The sequence below is a fragment of the Salvelinus alpinus genome, chromosome 5 (assembly GCF_045679555.1).
Source record: "Salvelinus alpinus chromosome 5, SLU_Salpinus.1, whole genome shotgun sequence".
In the NCBI taxonomy this organism is placed as follows: domain Eukaryota; kingdom Metazoa; phylum Chordata; class Actinopteri; order Salmoniformes; family Salmonidae; genus Salvelinus; species Salvelinus alpinus.
In genome coordinates, this window is record NC_092090.1 from 44,240,037 (window position 1) to 44,266,217 (window position 26,181).

General features: G+C 45.3%; 2 protein-coding genes across 7 annotated transcripts in view; one reads left to right on the forward strand and one right to left on the reverse strand.

The window, feature by feature from the left end:
- The window catches only part of LOC139576226 (protein C-mannosyl-transferase DPY19L3-like), a 42,146-nt gene extending 34,510 nt beyond the window's left edge, over positions 1–7,636 (forward strand). For all 6 annotated transcript variants that reach the window (XM_071402028.1, XM_071402027.1, XM_071402030.1 and 3 more), the window contains 2 exons: positions 401–559; positions 1,496–7,636. In XM_071402028.1, the coding sequence (XP_071258129.1) occupies positions 401–559; positions 1,496–1,708 (372 nt within the window). In that variant the 3' untranslated portion in view covers positions 1,709–7,636. The remainder of the gene's footprint in view (positions 1–400; positions 560–1,495) is intronic.
- A 561-nt stretch (positions 7,637–8,197) lies between these two features.
- The window catches only part of LOC139576225 (neural-cadherin-like), a 188,249-nt gene continuing 170,265 nt past the window's right edge, over positions 8,198–26,181 (reverse strand). The window contains exons 28-33 of the mRNA XM_071402025.1: positions 25,084–25,250; positions 20,482–20,746; positions 19,751–19,931; positions 18,747–18,991; positions 12,084–12,238; positions 8,198–11,036 (exon numbers count right to left, since the gene is read on the reverse strand). Coding sequence (XP_071258126.1) covers positions 10,518–11,036; positions 12,084–12,238; positions 18,747–18,991; positions 19,751–19,931; positions 20,482–20,746; positions 25,084–25,250 — 1,532 coding nt within the window. The 3' untranslated portion in view covers positions 8,198–10,517. The remainder of the gene's footprint in view (positions 11,037–12,083; positions 12,239–18,746; positions 18,992–19,750; positions 19,932–20,481; positions 20,747–25,083; positions 25,251–26,181) is intronic.

Consider the following 26,181-nt stretch of genomic DNA (forward strand, 5'->3'; position numbering starts at 1 on the left):
GCTCTGCCTGGGGGACGTGAGCAGAATGTTCCCTCCACACCACCCTGCTGTGTGTCTGTCTGCCACTCAGCGCCACAGAGGCGTCAGCCCCCAGCACCAGCACGGCCCGCTGTTAACACTCATCGCAAAGTCTCTCATAGCCCTCTATCAATAAGTCATGCCTGTGTGTGTGTGTGTGTGCGTGTGTGTGTGTGTGTGTGTGTGTGTGTGTGTGTGTGTGTGTGTGTGTGTGTGTGTGTGTGTGTGTGTGTGTGTGTGTGTGTGTGTGTGTGTGTGTGTGTGTGTGTGTGTGTGTGTGTGTGTCTGTCTGTCTGAGACCTGTGTTGTGTTGTCCTCCATGTTTACGTGTGTGTGTGTGTGTATTATCCCCTGGGTGTGTTTTCTCTCCTGGTCGTTTCAGGTGTATCAGATCTACGCCCAGCAATCCCCGGAGGAGGTCCACGGGATCCTGCGCGCGGCGGGGGCTGATTTCGTGGTGATGGAGGACAGCATCTGCTACGAGAGGAGGCATGGCCGGGGCTGCAGGCTCCGAGACCTGCTGGACCTGGCCAACGGACACGTAGGTGTCGTTTCTCTTCTGTAATGGCAGGGGTTTGGGGTTCTGCGATGCCAGCTCGTTCACAAATGTATGACTGCCCGCGGATGTATGTATGTACACGCGTGAGTGTTTTGATGTGTAAGTGTTTGTTTAAACAGGAGGCAGATTGTTTGGTTAAAGTATATATTTTTTTGGAGAGAATTGATAGGAGGAATATTGATTGGACTGTTTCAGTATGAGAGAAAGGGAATGACGGATAGATTCTTTGGGCGTTTGTGAGATTGGGAGGGGAGGGTTGTTTGTGTGTGTGTGTGTGTGTGTGTGTGTGTGTGTGTGTGTGTGTGTGTGTGTGTGTGTGTGTGTGTGTGTGTGTGTGTGTGTGTGTGTGTGTGTGTGTGTGTGTGTGTGTGTGCGTGTGCGTGTGCATGTGTGTGTTTACATGTGCTCCCTATAAATCACATGTCTGTCAGCCTCTGTCACTCATAGACACTTCAAAGTATGATTGCTTTGAAAGGGCTCAATTACAGGCAGCGTTGGGGTCTGGAGATTCATCCTCCTCTGATCTGCGTCTCACCTCTGGTTGAAAGATGTATTTTCTCTCCTCCCGCTTTTGATGCTAGGAATAAATGAGTCACTGGTTGTTTGGATTTCTGGAGGCATGCTTGCCTTGCATAGTCTCATCCTTCCCGAGTGGTGTATGTGGGGTTAGTAATGTTTCACTGCATGTGATCCTCACGTCCACATTACGTAGAGATGGGCTCAACTCTTAGAAATCTTTATTGAGAGAATAACAAAAAACGTCTTCTTTTTTTTGTCAATTATTGAATACCCTGGATCCTTGTGATTTGTTATCCCCATCTTACCTACAAGTACAAATCTAACTCAAGGGTACTATTTACTTATGACAATACATTATGTCTGAACAGTTGACTGCATCTAATGTGTTTTTTGGATTAGATCATGGATGGCCCTGGGGACAACGACCCAGACTTGGTCCACGCCTCCCATCCTCGCTTCTGTGAGTCCGTCAAGACAGACGGCCCTGCCTACACAGCCCTCTTCACCCGCGTGTTCCAAAGCAAGACCTTCCACGTCTACAAGCTGAAGAAGGGCAAGAAGAGAGCCAAGGCAGACAGCGAGCCGGTGGCCATGGAGGATAAAACCCAGTAATAAGACCCTGGGGACCCCATAAACAACGCCCCATACCCCATAAACAACATCCCACCCATATCCAGCCCGCCCGCCCAGTCTCCGACTCAGCCTCCTGCTCCCTGCCAAGTCGATAACCCGATGACTTCTCTGTGCTCCCTGCTCTCTGGTCTACCCGAGTTCATCTGGAACCATGGCTGCACTCTCCCACCCGCCGCCCTCCCTCCTTCCATCCCGCCGTGCGCCACGGCGGCCAGAGGCAGGTGATCACGTCCGGCTGACACGGCGCTGATTTGAGCAGCGTCTGATTGCGGCGGGCGAGCAGATGAGCACATGCATATCAAACCAGGGCTTTGTGTCAGGAAGCTCATGTTTAAACAGGAGAGGAGGGATGACGGCGCATCACAACAACATTCGCGGCTCCCCTCTCGCTTTCACCCAGACTAAAGGCAGAGCAGAGGAGAGGAGAGAGACCTTTGAGAGGGAGCTGATTGAAAGATAGAGCAGCGGGGGTAATTATTGCGAAGTCTGGTCTCTTTGGTGGCTGGGTCTGCAGCCTGACTGCACAGCTGCACCCTGTGCCATTTTCCTTCTTTAAAAAAAAAAAACCGTGCCATGTCTCGTCTCCACTTGTTAACGAGGATCCCTCTTTCGATACTCTCTCACTCAAACGCAAAGTTCTGCATACGTTGTCAGTTGCGGTGCATCACGGGGAAGTGCCATTCTCATTGTGATGCATAACAGTCCTATCACTGAGGAGGATTTGCTTGTTCATTCCGTTGCATTGAAATTGGATGTTTAATTTAGTAGTTGGCTGACAGATTTTTTTTTTGACGAGGGAGAAGTCATTTCATTGTGTTTTCCTAATAAGTGCATACTAATGTAATGTTGTTGAGCATTGACATAGTTCATTTTCATATTTATTAATAATTCAGTTTAGATGCGTCGGTCATTTTAAGCAACAGTATTTTAATGGAAATGAAATGAGAAAATGTTTATTAACTGTGTGTATTCCCTCAACTCAACACCTCAGAATAATACAGTATTCTGTAGAAGGACTGCAGTGTGGTAGACCATGACCACTGGTCAATGTTGAATTAGGTGAATGGTTAACATATTCATGGTCACTGGTCTATGTATGCCTGGCTAAAATACAAATTCAAGTATTTAGATTTGTTTCACATGTTGGTGCATTACAAAATGGGATTGAAATAGATTTAATTGTAATTTTCTGTCATTGATTTACATTTATTTATACGGATTTAATAAAAATGAAATAACTCAAATATAGTTGTTGCATAAGTATTCACCCCCCTTTGTTTAGGCAAGCCTAAATTAGTTCAGGAGTAACATTTGGCTTAACAAATCACTTAAGTTACATGGTCTCACACTGTATGAATTAATAGTAGTTGACATGCTTTTTAATGACTACCACTTCCTCTGTCCCCCATACATACAACAGTTGTAAGGTTACTCAGTCAAGTATTGAATTTCAAGCACCGATTCAACTACAAAGACCAGAGAGGTGTACTACGAAGCAAGCTACAGTAGATCTACTCAGGGTTTTCTAAAGCTAGCCAGCTTCAGTTACTTTCCCATTCCAGCTCAGGCTTCCATCCGTACTACGATGGGGGATATTGCTCGTCCGTCTGCCGCTAACTCTAGCAGGCTTGTAACTGCGTTTGTATGTCGCACGTGGCTAGTCAAATACCAGACTTTTCATTGGGACGATTCTGAAACATCAATCCATGGGAAAGTCAGTGCCACATTTTTCATTTGTGCCCAAATCAAAATTAAAGAAAATAGCAAATTCAGCAGGCTTTCGTGTGAAATAGACTTTCAGAAGTGCTGTCTTTATTTTATTATTTGGGTGTGGTTATCAACACACAAATACCTTTTCCCCCCACTCCTATTGATCAAATAATTGTATTAAGTCATACAAATGTTTTACTGTGCGTGAAGTTTCAAATGCATTTGTCATTACAAAATATGTCATGTGATAGGTATTTTAACATGGTCACACTTTATTTGGATAGTCCAGATAGTCCCATCTATAGATGCTCTACAGATGGTTATACAGATGCTCTACAGATGGTTATACTGTCAATATGCTATCAAGGTCATACTATCTGTTGTTAAGCAACTGTGGTTACGGTTAGGGTTATGCTACTGTTAGGGTTATGCTACGGTTAGGGTTATGCTACGGTTAGGGTTATGCTACTGTTTGGGTTATGTTACGGTTAGGGTTATGTTAGGGTTAGGGTTATGCTACTGTTAGGGTTATGTTAGGGTTAGGGTTATGCTACGGTTAGGGTTATGTTACGGTTAGGGTTATGCTACGTTTAGGGTTATGCTACGGTTAGGGTTATGCTACGGTTAGGGTTATGTTACGGTTTGGGTTATGTTACGGTTAGGGTTATGCTACTGTTAGGGTTATGTCAGGGTTAGGGTTATGCTACTGTTAGGGTTATGTTAGGGTTAGGGTTATGCTACGGTTAGGGTTATGTTACGGTTAGGGTTATGCTACGTTTAGGGTTATGCTACGGTTAGGGTTATGCTACGTTTAGGGTTATGCTACGTTTAGGGTTATGCTACGTTTAGGGTTATGCTACGGTTAGGGTTATGTTACAGTTAGGGTTATGTTACAGTTAGGGTTATGTTACAGTTAGGGTTATGTTACTGTTAGGGTTATGTTACTGTTAGGGTTATGTTACTGTTAGGGTTATGCTACTGTTAGGGTTATGTTACTGTTAGGGTTATGTTACGTTAGGGTTATGCTACTGTTAGGGTTATGTTACAGTTAGGGTTATGCTACTGTTAGGGTTATGTTACAGTTAGGGTTATGTTATGTTAGGGTTATGCTACAGTTAGGGTTATGTTACAGTTAGGGTTATGTTACTGTTTTGGTTATGTTACTGTTTTGGTTATGTTACAGTTAGGGTTATGTTATGTTAGGGTTATGTTATGTTAGGGTTATGCTACTGTTAGGGTTATGTTACAGTTAGGGTTATGCTACTGTTAGGGTTATGTTACTTTAGGGTTATGTTATGTTAGGGTTATGTTACTGTTAGGGTTATGTTACTGTTTTAGTTATGTTACTGTTAGGGTTATATTTAGAATAAGGGTTAGGGTTATGTTACTGTTAGGGTTATATTTAGAATAAGGGTTAGGGTTATGTTACTGTTAGGGTTATATGTAGAATAAGGGGTATGGTTAGTAGATAGTGGAAATGTTACAGCTGCTCTACAGACTACAACACCCCCCCCCCCCCCCCCAAAAAAAAATGAACACAAAAACGGCAAAGGAATACACTTTTTGGCCTAAATGCAAAGCCTTATGTTTGAGGCAAATCCAACACAACGCATCACTGAGTAACTGTACGGTATCCTTATTTTCATCATGGTATGGTTATGCTTGACATCGGCAGAGACTGGGGAGTTTTTCAGGATAAAAAGAAATGGGATGGAGCTAAGCTCACGCAAAATCCTAAAGGACAACCTGATTCAGTCTGCTTTGCACCAGATACTGGGAGAGGATTTGTGGGTTTTTGTTTGTCCATCTCTTGAGGATTGACCACAAGTTCTCAATGGGATTAAGGTCTGGGGAGTTTCCTGGCCATGGACCCAAAATATCGATGTTTTGTTCCCCGAGCCACTTAGATATCACTTTTGCCTTATGGCATGGTGCTCCATCATGCTGGGAAAGGCAGTGTTCGTCACCAAACTGTTCCTGGATGGTTGGGAGAAGTTGCTCTCGGAGGATGTGCTAGTACCATTCTTTATTCATGGCTGTGTCCTTGGGCAAAATTGTGAGTGAGCCCACTCCCTTGGCCCGAGAAGCAACCCCACACATGAATGGTCTCAGGATGCTTCACTGTTGGCATGACACAGGACTGATGGTAGCGCTTACCTTGTCTTCTCTGGACAAGTTTTTTTCCAGATGCCCCAAACAATCGGAAAGGGGATTCATCAGAGAAAATGACTTTACCCCAGTGGTCAGCAGTCCAATCCCTGTACCTTTTGCAGAATATCAGTCTGTCCCAGAGAGAAGTGGCTTCTTTGCTGCCCTTCTTCACACCAGACCATCCTCCAAAAGTCTTCGCCTCACTGTGCGTGCAGATGCACTCACACCTGCCTGCTGCCATTTCTGAGCAAGCTCTGTACTGGTGGTGCCCCGATACCGCAGCTGAATCAAGGGGACGTCCTGGCGCTTGCTGGACTTTCTTGGGCGCCCTGAAGCCTTCTTCACAACAATTAAACCGCTCTCCTTGAAGTGGTTGATTTAGGTGCAATCTTACTGGCAGCAATATCCTTGCCTGTGAAACCCTTTTTGTGCAAGGCAATGATGACGGCACGTGTTTCCTTGCAGGTAACCATGGTTGACAGAGGAAGAGCAATGATTCCAAGCACCACCCTCCTTCTGAAGCTTCCAGTCTGTTATTCGAACTCAATCAGCATGACAGAGTGATCTCCAGCCTTGTCCTCATCGAAACTCACACCTGTGTTAACGAGAGAATCACTGACATGATGTCAGCTGTTCCTTTTGTGGCAGGGCTGAAATGCAGTGGAAATGTTTTTTGGGGATTCAGTTCATTTGCATGGCAAAGAGGGACTTTGCAATTAATTGCAATTCATCTGATCACTCTTCATAACATTCTGGAGTATATGCAAATTGCCATCATACAAACTGAGGCAGCAGACTTTGTGAAAATGAATGTGTCATTCTCAAAACTTTTGGCCACGCAAGGCCAAATCTACACTGGAGTTGCTTACCAAGAAGATAGTAAATGTTCTTGAGTGGCCAAGTTAGTTTTGGCTTAAATCTGCTTGAAAATCTATGGCAAGACTTGAAAATTGCTGCCTAGCCATGATCCCCAACACCACCTTGACAGAGCTTTAAAGAATTTAGAAAAGAATAATGGACAAAAATCCAGGTGTGCAAAGCTCTTAGAGAAGATTAATCGCTGCCAAAGGTGTTTCAAACATGTATTGACTCAGGGGGGTGAATACTTATCTAATCCAGGTAAATTCATGTTTTATTTTCCATTCATCTAAAAAAATATATATATTATTACACTTTGACATTACAGTATTTTGTGTAGATAAAAATGAAATCCATTTGAATCCCGCTTTGTAACACAATAAAATTTGAAGAAATCCAAGGGGGGGTGAATACTTATGATAGGCACTGTAGTCTAAATCCGGATGTAGACAAATTCAGACTTAACAGGGTAATGTCAAATTATTCAATACTGTAAATGGTTAATGTGTGTAATTTTATTGCATCATGTTATTGTTTAAAGATTGAACACCTTGAGTATGAAAGTGCCTTCAACATTGTCCATTTAATCTCTGTGTTGATGTAAAATGTGTCTAATGTTATTGAACCAAACAGTTGCTTGCAGTGCTGAAAAAATGAAATTCTAAGTTGTACAAGTGTCCCTTTTCATAGTTGTATTTTGCATGATTTAAGCTTTGTCAAAACTTGAAACTTTACAGAGGAAAATCTTACGGGGGGGGGGGGGTTAAATATCAAATAGGCCTCCATTTTGGGGATTGAATGGAGATTGTTTACATGGATGTTTTCAATATTCTGTCGACCGCATCAGATTTTGTACCATCTGAAAATCATTCCAAGTCATGATGACAATTTTCTATGGGCCAGTCTTCTTCATTACTTAACACTGTGTTTAATCTAGAAGACTCTGCTAATCTGGTGGTTGTGATATTTCCTCTCCTATTGTTCTGTGTCTGTCTGTTCACCCAGTAAATGGGTTGGTCCTGTTTGACGTGCCTGTGGAGAAATTGCACTAGTTGGTGTGGCATATCATGTTTTATGTTGTTTCATCTTCCTTGTGAATGCAGTTTACCGTTGATCAGTGTTCCATGTTCTTATCGAAAGGGACTTTGTTTCCTCTGTTGCTTTGTATAAAACTATTTTTTTTCTTCACATTTGGTATTCTGCTGTCATTTTTCCATTCTTTTGATGTTCACACCAAAACATTAATTGCAAGAGAATAAATGCAATGATGGCGATACCAAGTACAAAAACAAGAACTTGCTTGAGGCTTTCACTTTCTTTTCTAGTCCTGTATATACCATAAACCAGGGATCATCAACTAGATTCAGCCACGGGCCGATTTAAAAAATAAAATTAAAAATAATAATAATAATTTTCTTGAGTGGATGGTCGGGGGTCCGGAACATAATGACAAATTTACCGCAAGAAGCCCAGACAGATATATTTCAAACCTTGCTTACATTTGTATACGATCACAGACTCTATCATGCGTGGGATCATTAAAATAATTTGGAGCTGATTTCCTGGTGTTTTTACAGTTTTCTTTTTATGTCAAACAATGAAATTTGAACAACATCTTTAATTTTTTTTGCTCAGGTAACTTGGGCCGCAAAAATAAAACCACACGCGGGCCAAATTCGGGCCGCCAGTTGGGGAACCCTGCCATAAACTCACATCATGCTGTATGCAAACAATCAGGAAAATCACTGATTCAAATAAATGAATCTTTATTGAGAAAGAAGATTGATGCAAATACAAAACACCAAGATATCTATATTCAAAGCTGGTCATGATAATGATAAAAAAGATAAGTTCACTTTTTCTTAAAGAAGCAGTACGTGATCCATAGTTCTTCCATTGACACATTTAAAAAAGCAATGACTTAATTTATCTTTCTATATACAAATGAGGTAAAAACATAAAATTCCACAATATGTCTGTATCCATTAGACAATGTTGAAGCCATTTATGATACAAATTAAAGTAGAATCTCCTCTCCCCAACCCAGAGAGAAATCATGTGAATCCCAAACACAATCTTCACATTTTAATCATTATTATTTTTACTAGCTCCTCTATAAGCCAGATTCCTGGCCAACCATGCTCGGAAGATGAATCAGAACTCCATCCCTTGAGGAGCTTTTGTTGTCTATAAAAAAGCATTGCATTGCGGCAGCATTCCATACCCTCATCTCCCCATCCTATTTTAAACTCACGTTGTGGCTGCCTTCAGAAAATTGGCACGTTTGAAATCCGTAATCAGAATGTCGACTTCTCAATCGACTTTTAAAACTCCCGTGATCCTTTGGTTTACAGCATGACAGCGCCGCCATCAACTCCCATTAGGATTAGTGTTCTGATGTGTTTTAACACACTCCTACCCTTTACTGTTATGCCGTCACGCTCAACATGCAGCGTCTCTGCAGTGGAAAAATAGAAACGAAATCAAAATAATGAGAAGGGTGTGCTGACGCTACCTCGAAATACATGAAATACAACGTTGGCGTTTAGTCTATCGCAGAGGGAGGTTACGTTTCTTTTTATTTATTCCATTTGCTGTGCAACAAACCATTTCCAAAACCCTTTCCCGTCCCCTTCTCTACTCCCCATGGAGCTTCACAGCTCCTCACACAAGCACATTTAACTCCGAGTCCCAGAGGTGCTTTGAACGAGCACAAACTCTCCCTCCTTTCCACTCTTCCTCCCTTCTGCATTATACGGCTAATTTCACCTCCACGCTGCACTCCTCTCTCAAAGCAGAGGTGAACAACACAAATGCAGTGAACGCTGGCTTCTGAAGGGTTTTTAGTGCGGGCAGATTGGTCCTGGTTTATATGATAGGGGAGAACTGTTTGTGGGGGTAAGTGCATCATCCTCCAGCCTTGGGGAAGATAAATAGCTGAACCCCCCTTGGTGAGATCCTTAGTGTGACTACCCATGTAGATGGATCATTTCCCTTCCATCGCTCATACTGCTGGGCTCATACTGTTTACAGTGAAAGCTCCCGCCACCTCTAACACAACTGGTAAACACTCCCTTTCAGACATATATCAGTGAATACAGTAAACTATGTCTGCCTCCACAACACCATGGCAACAACAGCGAAGGTCAGAGGGCGTCCACTGTCCATTCTATAGGAGGCTTCGGGTGCCACCCTCTCTGCACTTTTTTTTCACCTTGGACCGCCATTCACGATGAATTAGTCATTTGTATTCATATCATGGTCTTCAGCTGCAATGGTGGTGTTCAGAATGTTTGGTATTCCTGAGAAAGAAGGTTAAAGCTGAGAAACAGAAAAGGCCCTTTCCTCAGCTCCTCTGTCCTTTCTATTCTTCTCTCCAGCTTGATTTCTGAGCTCTCTCCCTCCGGTGAATATAAATGAATAGAGGGGAGAGTGAAGTGAATAGAAAACCAAATCAAGTAAGGAGAAGTTTAGGATATAACTTACGAGCACAACTGTTAACTGTTGACTGCACACCCAGCAAAGTGATTTTAGAAAGAGAGCCCGCTGGAAGGCCACAGAAAAATCTTCCTGTATCAAATGTCTAAGCAGTTTTTAAAACACTGATGTATTACAGACATAGAGAACGGAATACGGTATATCAAGGTCCAAGAGGTGCCAGGCAATCCTCGCAATTCATTTCACTGACAAATATAATAACATTTTCACCCGAATCATTGTCAACCGCAAGTCACTACAATAGGTCTGTGTGCCATGCTCGGTAAGTGCCATAATTAATCTGTCCGTGTCATTGATTGGCAGCTCCCATTATCCAGTGAGTCTCAGCTATAGGCCCGGTTAGGTTAACGTCAGTCCCAGCCTCAGCCTCGCTCTAGGCCCGTTTAGAGGGAAAAACCCTGTGGAGAATAAGTCACTCTCAGAGAGGAGAGAGGCCAAGCTCTCCATCAGTCTCTCTCTCCTTCCCGAACTTCTCTCTTTCCTCCTATGCTTCCAATTAGTTTCCTGTAGCTCTGTAGTTTCCTGCTGTTTGGTGGTCTCTGCAGTACAGTAGCTTGGTCTCCCTCAGCGTTCAGAGGTCATTGGCCTCGGTCTTCTCGTAGAGGGCTTTGAGTTTCTCGAAACGTGGGCCCCAATCCTTCAGGGAGTCTTGGCCCCTAGCCGTGTCCTCCTCCAGCCCGGCTGAGCTGAAGGAGCTGAGGGACCCGGCCAGCGAGCCTCCCCCCTCCGTGGAGAACACCTGCAGGGAGTCGAAGGGGGCCGTCTCTGGAGCCTGGTCAGCATCCCGGATGATCTCACACAGGTAGCGGGCCAGGTCCTGGCTGGAGAAGGACAGGCTCTTTCTGGCCAGCAGGAGGGGCCTGCTCTGGCCCTGGGCGGGGGTTCTGATGGGCGGCACGTCCCTCCGCAGGGTGGTGGTGAAGGAGGAGAGGGCGGTGTTGGCGCCCAACCTGCTAAGAGTGTCCTGGGGCTGGGGATGTTGGTGCTGGGTGTGGTGATGTTGGTGGATGGCCCTGGAGCGGCTGTACTGGACAGACTGGGCCGGACTGGGCTGGAGAGACTTCTGTAGCTCGGCCATATCATAGGCATTCTACACACACACACACACACAGAGGGAGAGAGGAATGTCAAAATAGAATGGAAAGGAGGAACAAATGGACAGATGGAGCAATAGAGAGTATTTTCGAATGTTATTAGGATCCCCATTAGCTGTTGCCAAGGCAGCAGCTACTCTTCCTGGGATTCAAACAGAAGTAAAACATCACATCATAGAGCGGAATGGTGAGAGTGAGGAGAAGAAAAAAAGAGAGTATAGCAGAGCTTCCTCAGCGATATCCCTTTTTCCGTATGCTCTACCTGTCTACGTTTACAATCTGTCTTCATTTCCTCCCTTAGTGAGCAAAATCCAGATTAATTCTCTGCTAGTGGAGAGGTGACAGATCGTATTAGCCGAATACACGAAGTCATCTGAGAGAACGAGAAGGGGGCGAGGGTAGTGTTTCACTTCAACAGAGCACGGGGGAAATATTGGAACGAGGGCTAGAGAACATCCATTTTTATATAACACACAATCACTTCAACGCTCATTCGATTCAGGCGAGACTGATTCACCCTCGTTACCACGGCCGTGCTTCACTCTGGAGAGATGGAAGCCCGGGCCCTGGAGAAAAGGAGGATGGAGGAACGGTAGAGTGGAGGAGTGAATGACACACGCGTGGGTGTGCTCTGTAATGGATTACCTGATGAGAAAAGTGTGCAAAGTGTGCTTTGCTGCTGCTCGCTCACGTCTAAAGATCCACCAGAGGACCTAAAGTATGGCAGCATCACCAAGCATCTGATAATCACATTATGTCTAATTGTGTGTAAGGAGATTGTGAATATACAAACACTCCACGAGTTGCTTCCTAGTTGAAATAGGAGGTGAACCAGAATGAGAAGGTGTTACAATGGCATGGTGGAGAAGAGGAGTGTGCTTGAGCAAATGTAGTACCCATAATGCCTAGCCTGTAATCCAAACTGAATTATTTCACTTCACAGATTCAGTCTGGAACTGTCTTCGTTCAAACCGTTTGTGACAAGGGACCAAAAGGCACATTATCCCATTGTGTGTAGGAGACAGAGATGTGTTCGCTCTTACCTGGTCCTCCTCTCCTCCTCCTTCCTCGTCGTAGTTGAGCACGTTCTCTCTGATGTCCTCCCAGCCGTCATGGTGAGCTGACACGTGGTAAACGCCCTCCTTTAGGCCCTTGTAACTGCGCCAGCGGGTGTACAGGAAGATGCCCAGCAGCAGCACTAGGGGGCACCGGAGAGCACAGAAGGAGGAAGAGACAGACGCACACAGAGAGAGAGAGAGAGAGAGAAAGTTCCTGGTTCAGTTTGATTAGAAGTGACTGGGTGAACCGTTTCCACTGCGTTGATTTGGCATTGCATTATCAGCATGATGGCTGTGCTGAGAGGCCTGACAGGCAGACTGCTGACTGACTGCTAGGACAGCTACCAAATAAGAGCTCTCTTTGCAGAGTGGCAAGTGGTACTCTCAAAATCAATCCTCCCCTATAGACTGCTGTGACCTTTAGAGTATATTATGTACCCATACAGTACTTCTCCATAAATATCTCTATCCTGTACCGCTCCCATCACACCTGATTTGACTCAACTTCTCTGCTTTGATCATTCCTCAGATTTCCTCCTCCCCTCCTGCATCTCTCTCCCTCTCGCTCTCTCTCTCTGTCTGTCTGTCTGTCATTTCAGTTTGTTCAAATTCCCTTTTGATATCCCTCTCTCCCTCTCAATTGCCCTTATTTGTTTTTGGTTCTATCTGTTGATTGTTGCGTGCTCAGCTATCAGTAGTTTGATAAGGTGTCACTTAGCAAGGGGACCAGGGTGACAGGCTGAGACTGATTGAATTTAAATCTCCCAATTATCAGGGCAATCTCTGAGTGAACTCTCACTCGTCAGAAGTTAGGCACCGGTGTACCCAGCCAGAAACAAGCTGCAACACCGGCAAAACAAATTGATATCAATTTATGAAGACAACGCTCACCCTCCTCGCACACGTGTCACAAGCAAATCTAGTCGCTTTTTAGGGGGCTTTGTAGCGCTGGGTCTATTGCACGGGAATATGCAATCCCATGTCTGTCTGTTTCTCTATCTATTGCAACATTACTGAAATGTTGCAATTGTCTTAAGACGAGACATGTTCATCTAGGTGAGAGTGAGGTGTTAAAAAAAGTCTCCGAGATTGACACACGGTGCTGCTCTAGTTGTGTGTTCTGAAGGCCACCGCCTCGAACTCCAAAACACAGTGTTTGTGTATGACTGTCTGTCATCACTTGGATTGAGAGTGTTGTGGGATGAAGAAAAAGGTTACTCTGAAGTTAGGTTCAGGTCAGAGCTCATAGAGACTTCCCTATTGGGTTGTGTGTCTTCAAAGGCCCTCTCCGATTGAGAGATGTGTGTCTGTTCTCTGCAGGAGCTGGACTGTTGCTCTGATTACCAAGCAGAGGAGGTCTGAGTGGCGGGCTAGCTGCAGTCTGCCTCCAAGCCATTTTTTTCCCTCTCATCTCTTCTCCTCCTCTCCTCTCTCCTCCTCTCGTATCAGAACCCTAACAAAGCCTGTACTATCGATTGCATCACCCAACGAACGACCTCACACAAGCTTCTCTGTAACCCTAAGATAGACACATGCATCCCAATGTCTAACACACACCACAGTCTATACCAGGCTATGGAATATCACCAAAAAAATATTTATTCTGTCTACCACACTCGTAGAAATGTAATATAGACACTGTAACTGGCATGTGCATCATGTTGTGTCCTAAGATGCATTCATTTGGATTTTTAAAAAAAAGAACGTTATTACACTGAAGAATGTTTGTTTGTTTTTCTGCACTTGGGTTTTTTTTTAGTGGGAAAAGGGTTGCAATTTACTAGTCATGAAATACCTAATTATAAGACAAGTGTATAATTCAACCAAGAGCAAAGCATACTGTTTTGCATACCGTATGGCAAAATACTGAAACAGTTACATGTGTGATTTCAGCACAAATCCATATTGTGTAACGATAGCTCGAGTCTTTATGCATCAGGACAGTATATAGTGTAGACTTTTCTCATCTCGGACCCATATGAACGTGGATAGAGGAAGACAAGCCTGTTTTCCCTCTCTCCTCTGTTACCCCATAGTGAGAACATCCCTGTAGTGAGAGCATGGCGAGATGAGAATCTCTAAATAAATCAATCCTAGTCAATAATGAGCAGGCTCAAGGCTATCAAACTATAATGCTGTTTACTGCAGCGAGCCTAGCAGAGCCTGCGCTCGCTCCCTCCATTCCTCAATCTATTACTCAGTGTGTGTCTTTCCATTTCTCTCTTCCTTTCTCTCGTTCAATCCCTTGTACCTCTAATCCCTTTCGCTGTCTTTCGGTGTCTGTGTACCTCTCCCTCCCTGCCATCCCTCCATTCTCTGTCATTCGCTCTCACTGTATTTCTGTCCTCTCTCATTGACTCTCTCTCTCTCTGCTCCACTTTTTGCTCATCTCATACCTCTATTGGTTCCAGGTTATCACTCACTGGCTAAATGGTTTGTCATATAACCCTCATTCCATCCATAGCAAAGAGCCAGCTGAGGCTCCAAACCCACAGTGTAGACTCCATAGGATAACCTTTTTGGGTTCCAGATAGAACCCTTTTTGGTTCCAAGTACAACCCCTTTTGGGCTCCATGTAGAACACTCTGTGGAAACGGTTCTACATGGAAGCCAGGAGGGTTCTACCTTGAACCAAAAGGGTTCTTCAAAGGGTTTTCCTGTGGGGACAGCCAAATACCCTTTTTTTCTAAGAGACACACAGTCCAGAGACACATTTAAAAGGCTCCAGCCAACATCACCGTATAACAGCTGTGGCATTTATGCCTGTCGCCGTGGAAACTAATCCGGATACAGGCAGGACAATAAAGAGGAGACATAAAAGAGGGATATTTTATAGAGCTGTATTCCTCTCTACTGAGACTACTTTTTCAACCCCACCTCACAACAGACTCAGACTTTAGGATGAAAAGCTAAACTAATCTGGAACCGAGTGCAGGACTGCAGGGATGAGGCCGAGCCTACAGTGCACACACACATGAATACATACACACTGGGAAGTCTGTGTGTGTGTGTGTGTGTGTGTGCGTGCGTGCGTGCGTGCGTGCGTGCGTGCGTGCGTGCGTGCGTGCGTGCGTGCGTGCGTATATGGTGGACGTCAGTTATCCAGAATTATCAGTCAACACCTTGAAATAGTGGGGAACCAAGCTGTTCCATTCCTTTCAACCATGCATTTTCAGTGTGTAGCCTCACTTGCCAGATTTACAGTCTCTTAGAACCTGTTGTTACACACACAGCTGGTAGACAACACTCAGTACCAGTGTAGTTAGAAACATTCTCTCTGTATCCCTACAGCTTAATGATGGATAATTGATGTTATATCTTGCTAGAGATCAATACTTTTTGCAATTAGTCAATAACAGGTTTACTGTGAATTATTGGACAAACAATATAGGTTATGCAGACAACAATCAACAAGCCGTTTCAGTAAAAAAGTAGGAAGAAGACAACATAAATATTACTGATTAAAGACAAAGAAACCTTAAGAACAAAGGTTGAATCAGAACAATGGAAATGACAGAGAAAGACGAGGATATGAGTATGGAAAACAAATTATGAAGACAAAACGGGTTTTCAGAATAGTGTTTTATTATAAATGTGATTAAAATATCTTATGGCACAGAGCTTTACATGGTGACAAAAGGATGCTTGTAACTCAGTCATTTCAAAAGTACATGAAATAGTATCGCTCTACTCTAACGTTCGTCCAACATATTTAAATATTCATTAAAAAAAATGTAATTCTATACACCATATACAGGTAGGAATTTGACAAGTATGGGGACATTTGAGGAGAGTAGCAGTGTAATGGTGTGCGCTGAGAGTCGGGAAGCAAGTTCAGGGAGTGAGTGTTTTAATAAAATAAGTAAATGCCACATCAAACAAAAAACACAAACAACGCAAAGGACTTAACACTGGAACAGAAACTATGACGCCTGGGGAAGGAACCAAAGGGAGTGACATACTGTATATAGGGCAGGTAATCAAGGAGGTGACGGAGTCCAGGTGAGTGTCATAATGCGCTGATGGTAACGGAGGTGTCAGGTGTGCGCCATAACGAGCAGGCTGGTGAGAGAGCACGCGTGACAAGCAGATTCAACTGCGTCACAACAGCATTTGAGCTTTTTGGCCGTGGCATAAACAGGACCACTTGTTGGGTCACTGATTTCAGCCCCGAACCTCTCAATTTAAATAAAATAATCGCACTGACAACCATTTGGGGATGCCGCTGAGTAAAATACACTCTCACAAAAAAATGCGTAGAAATGTCTTACTGAGTGATTCAGGTAGCAGTTGGTGATGTGATACCATTTCATTCAATAAAATGAATTGAGAAGTACATCAATCTCTCCATTTCAGATAAGACATTATTGGACAAACAATGCATTGTATTGTGTGGATTGCCATGCGCATTGTGTATTCTAGTAGAGTGATTCGAGGTGCAATCTGGTTTAATTACCATTAATAGGATGATGTGTGTGAGGCCTCTCCATCTCTCCCTCTCAGTTCAGAGTTCTGACTCACTGTGTTTTTATAAGGCGCCCTGGCGTGAGGAGAGGAAGCAGTAAGACACTGCTCGTCAATTCACTTCCACATCAGCAACCCTGAGTGTTTTCACGGATACGCAACCACCGAACAGAGCCTGGCACCACGCTGGCCCAAGCAGTCCAGCTCCATGGGTAGCGAGGCTCTTCTCACGGATGGAGAGGTTAGTCCGGCAACCACAGCATGTTACCCAATCAGCTACCCCTACTATGGAGTCAAACAGGGATTTATTCTGTACATTCCACCACGTAGGGGGTTCTTTCTGTAAATTCCTACTCCTGTACACTGTGGACACCTGTGCCTTTTGCATTTGTCCCTTATCATTGAGGTCACTGGACAACCTTGAAACATCTGCAGACTAACAGACCGTAGTCATACAGTAGATGCCGCCATTATATCGTAATCGTTGATCGTGCCCATGACGAGCCCTCTGGCACAGTGGTGTAAAGCCAGAGCATAAGCTCCTGTAGTCATAGGTTAGAGCCCGCTGGATGGCTAAGGGGCATACTGAGACATACAAACAAACATAGCCAGAGAAGAGGCTGCAAGTCTGCAAAAAACAAGGCATTATTGGCTATTCAAATTGTGGGAAAATACACAAATATCAGGAGGTACAGTATCTGGTGAGATGTCCTCTCTGCCCCTCAATATAAGGCACCTTGGCAGCACACACCCGGTGCATTACACCTGCTATTATCTCTGTGGCTCTATGGGCCTGAACAGGTCCTTTAGGGCTACACACTCATCTTTATTTACACACCGATCATTGATCTAACAAGCAAGACCTAAAAGCTGGACCCTTTAACTGAGCCTAACACCACCCTCCTACAGACACCCACACACTGCAGTCAAAAGGCACAGCTTATTCCCAACAAAAATATTCGAGCTTTTAGTCTATGACAGCAAAACTGAACATTGGGTAATTTTCACAGATACAACTTTTTCCCTCTCCAGTATAGTTCTGGCAAGCTTGACTGAGATCTACTTTTCGGACAAGAGGAGTAATGCCTCTCGCTATTTCCTCACAGCTGTACAGTAGCTAGCTGAGAACGTGTGAGAGAACGGAGAGGTTCCTTCCGCATCCAGCGGAGGAGAGAGGTGGGTGAGAGGAGGAACTGGAGTGGGTGAGGAGGTGGAGGCGTATAGCGTTCGCATCATGCCATAAACCTATTAGCCGTTAAGAAAAGGAAGCCTCAGAATGAGATGCTTTCTGTTCGGCTTAATGTCAAGAGACCCAGAGCCCTTTACCCAGTTATTCAGCTGCTTGGATTGACTCCAAACAAACTGGATTGAATGCAGCTGGGAAGAAAACCTCTCTCTTGATACTTAAGTTTCTGTGCGTGGAATGCTTGGCCAATTGAAATTCTATCCAAAGCCCTAGTGCATTGATCTCAATTTCTTTGGGCTTCGGTAAACAGCACATTGTGCGCCTACAAATCAAGTAATGAACACTTTAAAAAAGCAACAGTGGCTGTGGATGATCAAGGTCATGTTGCCTTTAAAATGAAGCAAAGGTACGAGAGGGGAAATTATCATTTTGAGCTCAGCAAACTGTTTTTATTGGTCTGCTTGGAGCGACGGCTGAAGCTGACTGTCCAATGAGGGTAGAGGGGAGGACCGCGGGAGACGGCCAGCACATTAACACCTGATCTAGTGACGGACTACGACTGGCTGACACTAGATTGACCAAAAGGCACGTATCAAGGTGGACTACTGAGTACTGGTCAAAGGTCAAAAGGGACTCATTTGCACTGCCTGTTATAACTAGAGTGTAAGCTGGACCTTGCTACCACAGCACGGTCCATACGCTGCCCACACACTGTCACTGTTTGACTCAGGCAATTTCTACTAGACCTGTCAATGGACTTACAGCACAGTGTTCTACTTCAGCTGATGGTCCCGACAAGAGGTTGAACGGGACGGGGAGAAGAGCAAAAAAGGGAAGGATTTGATGTCCAGTGTTACCATGGAGATGACACAGACAGGCAGACAGACAGAGAGACAGTTGGACGGAGGGGTGGCAGACAGAGAGACAGACAGACAGGTGGCAGGCAGGTGGGGCGGTCAGTCACCAGAGCCAGAGCAGGCAGTAGTTGGTATAGCTACCTAGCAGAGCCATGAAGCAGATGCAAATGGCGAACAGGGAGCTGAAGCTCAGGCCCACGTCGTCTCGGTAGATGGCCAGCGCCACCTCGCAGTGGTGCCCCCGGTAGCCCTCGGGGCAGTGGCACGTGAACTTGGAGGGCGACTGTGCCACGCAGGTGCCCCGGTGGCACGGCCGACTGGCACACAGGGTGTAGACGCAGAACTTTCCAGTACCGTTCACCTTCACCATGTGGCCAGGGGGACATCTAAAAAAGATGGAGGGAGGAGCAAGAGGAGACAAAGAGAGAGATAAAACAGTGGTTAGATCTCTCCCTTCTGATTTCCTGCCTCTATTTTGGTTCTCCACTGTGTTCTGAGGATAACACAGTGCATTTGTCAAAATCAATGTACAGTAGCTCAATGAAATAGTTACTCATGATTTAGACTCTTTTCCATGTTACCTGTATCTTGCTTCTCCTTCTGTGAAACAAATGTTACGGTGTGGTTGCTCTGTGATTCAGATACGCCCAGACACAGAGACATTGGCGTACACACGTATGATGTGAAACCAGTTGGACTCCTGCAGAACTCACACAGAGCATTAGCCAGGCTGACGAGCAGCAGTGAGGATGAGCAGCCTGCAGGCTGTCGAAAAACAACATATCCCTGTGTCTTTCCACAGCCTCTTGAAATCACCACCATTACCAGGATCAGAGAGAGGAGCTAGAACAGCGGGCCCGAGTCAAATATCTGCCCACACACTGCCTGTCAACATTTGACTCAGGCATGTTTACAGCCAGCCCCGCAGGACTGAGGTGTATCAAAGGGCCAGGTTTTTCCAGGCCCCCTGCACTGTGCCTCTTTGACTGATGGGGGGTGAGGGGATGTTTGTCTAAGAATAAAGGCTGCAGGAGGATGAGCCACTGGCTTCTGAGGCTGTAGTCCTTGGAGAAGACCGAGAGAGCCTCAGTGTGTTTGCATAAGATATAGAGAGAGATTTGATCATTGTGTTCGATTGTGCGTACCTGCACTCATGGACTCTCCAGAGGTCAACGCAGGTGAAGGGGGGGCTACACTGGTTCCTCTTGCAGGAGTCGGAGGAGCAGCCCACGGAGAGCCCCTGGGAGCTGACCACAGAGACCCCGTCTCTGGACTGGCCATCCAGAGGTACGTATCGACCGTTCAGCCTCAGGTCCCGCATGCAACCTTAAGCGAGAGGAGAGGACAGAATGATAATCAAGCACACACACACACACACACCACTTACTTTCTTTGCCATGGTCTGACACGCTTACACACTAGTCTTTCAGGGAAAAGGCTTTTAAAGTCCATTTAATAAACACGCACACTGTCTGTTTCTGCCCGAGGCAAAGCTGGCTGACCACCCTTGTATTTGCACATTCTACTGTCTCTCTCCCTGCATGTCACATGCCATATCCACAGCACTGCACTGCACACTCTCATAGCCCGCCTCACACTTTATCCATCTCGTACTAACCTCCCCTAGGGCAGCCATCATCCCCCTAACTCTAAAGATGCATTTGTGTGAATGATTTATTCACCAGTCATATGAATCATTTATAAATCGGCAACACAATACTTTGTAATCTCACTAAAAAGCGGATAATGAATTGATAAAGCCCCTAATTCTGGCTGCACTTTAGAAAGCTCTGTTCTCCATCTGTCACTAACTGTCTGCCTCGCACGCCCAGCCTAGCCCTTTCCCATCATGCCCCATTCCCTGCAGTCTTCTCACCCTGGAAGCTCTTGTTGGAGCCTGAGGGGAAGGCGTTTCCCAGCATCACCACTGTTGGGTCGGTGATGATCTCTCGGCTCCGGCCTGGAGCCGCGCTGGCCTCCCGTCTGCCCCCGCCCCCATCCAGACGCAGGGTCAGCTCGTTGTCGTGACGATCCATGTAGACATCGTGCCACTCACCATTGTCCAGGCGATAGGAGGGCAGTGTCAGGTTGTAGTCTCCGTCTCCCAGGTTATAGAAGACAGCCAGTAGGCCCTGGTAGATCTGGAGGAGAGGAGAGAGTTATAGAAGACAGACAGTAGGCCCTGGTAGATCTGGAGGAGAGGAGAGAGTTATAGAAGACAGAAAGTAGGCCCTGGTAGATCTGGAGGAGAGGAGAGAGTTATAGAAGACAGACAGTAGGCCCTGGTAGATCAGGAGGAGAGGAGAGAGTTATAGAAGACAGACAGTAGGCCCTGGTAGATCTGGAGGAGAGGAGAGAGTTATAGAAGACAGACAGTAGGCCCTGGTAGATCTGGAGGAGAGGAGAGAGTTATAGAAGACAGACAGTAGGTCCTGGTAGATCTGGAGGAGAGGAGAGAGTTATAGAAGACAGACAGTAGGCCCTGGTAGATCTGGAGGAGAGGAGAGAGTTATAGAAGACAGACAGTAGGCCCTGGTAGATCTGGAGGAGAGGAGAGAGTTATAGAAGACAGACAGTAGGTCCTGGTAGATCTGGAGAGGAGAGAGTTATAGAAGACAGACAGTAGGTCCTGGTAGATCTGGAGGAGAGGAGAGAGTTATAGAAGACAGACAGTAGGCCCTGGTAGATCTGGAGAGGAGAGAGTTATAGAAGACAGACAGTAGGTCCTGGTAGATCTGGAGGAGAGGAGAGAGTTATAGAAGATAGACAGTAGGCCCTGGTAGATCTGGAGGAGAGGAGAGAGTTATAGAAGACAGACAGTAGGCCCTGGTAGATCTGGAGGAGAGGAGAGAGTTATAGAAGACAGACAGTAGGTCCTGGTAGATCTGGAGGAGAGGAGAGAGTTATAGAAGACAGACAGTAGGTCCTGGTAGATCTGGAGGAGAGGAGAGAGTTATAGAAGACAGACAGTAGGTCCTGGTAGATCTGGAGGAGAGGAGAGAGTTATAGAAGACAGACAGTAGGTCCTGGTAGATCTGGAGGAGAGGAGAGAGTTATAGAAGACAGACAGTAGGTCCTGGTAGATCTGGAGGAGAGGAGAGAGAGTTATAGAAGACAGACAGTAGGTCCTGGTAGATCTGGAGGAGAGGAGAGAGTTATAGAAGACAGACAATAGGTCCTGGTAGATCTGGAGGAGAGGAGAGAGAGTTATAGAAGACAGACAGTAGGTCCTGGTAGATCTGGAGGAGAGGAGAGAGTTATAGAAGACAGACAGTAGGTCCTGGTAGATCTGGAGGAGCGGAGAGAGAGTTATAGCAGTAGGACAGTAGGTCCTAGTAGATCAGAAGGAGAAGGGTAGAGGAGAGAGTCAATACTTTTCATCATTGAAGATTCCAGAGACCCCTCTTAAGTCCACCCCAACAAACCCCTATACACAACAACCAAGAGAGTTAAGATGCAGTATACATGCAGTAAACAAAGCCAATAGCAGTTGGACAATCCACTCAATAAACCAACATAGCTCTTCTGATACACAGGCAGAGGACATGAATGCGAGGGCAGATAAAAGACGGAGATAGAGGGAAGAAAAATGGCAGGAGGAGGATGATTCTGTGACTCTGGGACCATGAGGAAACAGTATAATCACTGAGGGCTGGCTCTGATAGGACCCTGCCACACACTAACTGAATTAAACATAGCTCCCCCGTAATTGGAAACATCAGGGCCTGGGGAATTCAATACGCCTCCATTTATTCAGCAACTCTCTTTTTAACTTTTCCTCTAGAGGGTGGGTCATCTGGGCTCTATGACATACAATCACTTTCTGGGCTGCTCACATTTTCAAAGAACTTCCTTTCTCTAGCATCTACATCTAACTCTGCGTCTCTGTCTCTGCGTCTCTGTCTCTCTCTGTCTCTCTTTCTCTCTTTGTCTCTCTCTCTCTCCATATCTCTACCAACCTCTCTCTCAGTCCTTTGGCCTATTCCTATCTTTGTTCTTATCTTCCTCGTTCTCTTTCTCTCTCTCCACTCTGTTTCACAACAACAAGCTCCATTGATCTCAGTCCCAATCTCACTGGTAAATCCTAGCTCAACAAAACAACATGACGAGGCCAACTTTATCTTGTCTTCTGTTGAAGCTCACCTTTATTACCCTGGATCCACCAAGCCTGACAGTTTTCATTAGAAAGCAGAATATACCAATGAAATGAAACATACATTTTTTTTATGCAACAAGATTCTCTCTCTCCTCAAATCTTGAAAAGAAAACGATTCCATTTCAGCCTGGCTCGAATGCTAATCACTTGACTTTCAGAGAGCAATATTCATTGGAGACAAACGGTTTATTTGCAGCCAGGCACGCAGATCCAAAATGAGGCGAGTGTTAGTCTACGGGCCATTGATATGGTGAGAAGCAACCTTCATTTCAATAAAAAATGTTCTTTCCTGCGAGAGGCTCCCACTGAGCATAATTTGCAAACGCTCCGTTTTACTCCACCGCTGATGTCGACGTAAACAGAGGTATGAGACGAGAAAAAAGAGAGGAGATGGGGGCAGAGTTTCTCACGTATACCTCAACCTTTACTCCTCCCCCCAAGCTAAAAGGCTAAAACTGTGAACTGCTCACCTCTCGATACACCACCACATCAGCTGGCTCAGATGCATGAGAAAAAGCAGTGAGCTCCACTAAGATGGCTCCAAGGTCGTTTCCCTGATGAACCATTGCTTATTTCAAGGTTTCCTAATGAACTATTAATTATCTTTAGACCTCAGTGGGATGGCGCTTTTACCAGACTAAGCGAGTGCTGCCGAGGCACCTCATGTTCCCCCCCAATTATAGCTGAATGGGAATGTGCTCTGCTTCATGCTCTCTCTCTCTCTCTCTCTCTCTCTCTCTCTCAGGTGGGAACGGAGGTTCAGGGTGGCTGGCAATTCCCTCTACTGCACCCAGCGAGCGCTGCTCTGTCCCCAATCTGCATTAGTCCGTGAATGCTTATGTGAACTCTGTCTTATCACGGTGTACAGTATATTATCTCTACGTCCTTCCAGATCAGCACCCTCTTTATTACTTCCAAAAGCGTTCTATATAACCCCCAGCTGGCTGAAGGAAGTAGCTCACTCATTAGACAGTACTATTGATCCATGCTACCTACCCATTCACACACAGTGTGTAGGCAGAGAGAGAGAAAGCCATATACAGCTGTCAGACAATCAGAAACGTTTCTGATCTTGCATACACGTGGGATTCAGTGCATCTCTCATAATCTAAGGCATCAAGGCGTAGGGAGAGAGGGCAGAGGACATGTGACCGGTACAATATGCTCCTGAGTCTATATTCAGGCTACCAGACAAGGAGTATTCATTGAGAGGAGGGCTTTTGCTCAAGGCTTCTCCTCCTCTTTGTTTTATTGGTGTTAGCAATGTCAAAATGGCAACTATCCCCCCTGTTGTCTTGCTATGCCATCACCAGGGCTAGAAGTGACAGTTAATGCTAGCCTACCCACTGGGCAGTGGGTCCCCTTACATATCAGAGACGCCTCTCTCCCAAGAAACCCCAGGAGCTTCCATGCCTCCATCAGGACGGAGGACGCGAAAAAGACAGAGGGAATGAAAAAGGAAGTGGGCTACCACTGTGAGGCTTCAACCACACGGGTCGCACTGTGATCTGCGCCAATGAAATCTCTAACCTGCCACTCCAGAGGGAGCAGCACATCCCAGCGCTCTCCTCGCGCCAGTCTGATAGCACACAGATAACTGAACCAGTGGCGATTTATAAAGGAGAGCGGAGAGAAAGGAGAGAGAAAAACTAAAAAGCCGCAATCAGCAATCTCAACACGTCACCGTGAGGCAGGTGCCAAAAAAAAAAAAGAAGAAGAAGCTATTTTTCCTAAAAACAAGGAGTCCTTGGAGTGTGAGGCGCATCTCAAGCTCCTTCTGAAAGCCACCGCACACTGAGCATACGCTCAGCCAAGAGAAACGCATGAGAGTGTAGGGCTGATTACAAGCAAACACCGCGCTATAACGTTGCACTTCTGTTTAGGGGTTCATGTCGGAGGAGGTTTGCCGAATTGGTGCATTTCACACTGGCTGCACATGGAACACGCCTGACATTTATGTTCCTGTGATGAATCCACTCCCCACATTGTGGCATTGTAGCAAAGATATGTGGATGATGGAGAAGGTTAGGGGGATGAGAGAAAATGTTGTAAAAACAGCAGCATACATAACGGATGACACTAATGTTACGATTAACCTCAATCGCGCCGTTGGGATGATGAGAGACATTTTATGGGCACATGAAAGCATATTATGAGCTCCCATGGTTCGGGAGAAACAGAGATTTAAAGACAAAACGGGTGAGTCGAGAGAAGATATAAAGAGAAAGACAAACGGGTGAGTCAAGAGAAGATATAAAGAGAGCGAGAGAGAGAGAGAGACAGGGAGACACACACACACACACACAGAAAGCTCAGTCTCACCTCTAAGCGCAGGTATTCACTCTGTTCCTTGGACAGTAGGCTGAGGATGGCACTACCATGTTTGCGGGTCCGGACCAGAACCTGTACCTGGGTCCGCCGGGCTGGCAGAGGAGATGCCAACTGGTAATGAACATGACTCCGCCCATCAAAGGAATACTCTGGAACTTCTGCCAACAAGACACAAGACAATGTGTTAGCTAGACATCCCACCATCAACACAGTACATACTGTATACTGTAGGAGTCTGAACTGACATTCACCCAGAGTGAATTCAAGAGATACACATACTCTACTGCGTCCATTCACAATACTGTTAGCCCGATGATGCCCTCCCACGCCTTAAACTTAGATCAAACACGTGCCCAACCATTTCTTTCATCTTCCATTTGACCACCAGTGAATTAGGCCTCCAATTAGTCCTCCCACACCAAACAGACACACACACACACACACACACACAAGACAGTTTCTATCTACAAGCCATCAGACTTCTGAACACTTGAACTGGACTGACCACCTGCTCTGATTCTCTGCACAAATGCACACACACACACACACACACACACCACACACACACACACACATCACGACTGCTGCTAGCAGATGTATTATCATTGCAAAACACTGCACAATTTAAACACTTCTCCCACAATCATCCCTTCCCCAAAGCATGTGTAAATATTGGACTATAAATTGTGCCTTCCTGTATTATACTTATGCTAAAATGTCTATTCTACTGAGCCATTTTCTTTATGTTCCTATTCTTATCTTTTATTATTTCTTATTGATGTTGTTTATTGTCAAGAAGGAACCTGCAAGCAAGCATTTCATTAGACCATGTGTATCCTGTACATACGACTAATGAAAGTTGAAACACAGACACACACACACACCTTCCCCATGATAGCTATCTGACTGCACCCAGGCACTCATTAACACATTTGATCTCGTTAACATTCATTTCATCTCATCGAACAAATCCAAATCATCAATGCCCTCACGCATGCCCTCCAAACAAGCACTCATCACATACAGTGGGGCAAAAAAGTATTTAGACAGCCACCAATTGTGCAAGTTCTCCCACTTAAAAAAATGAGA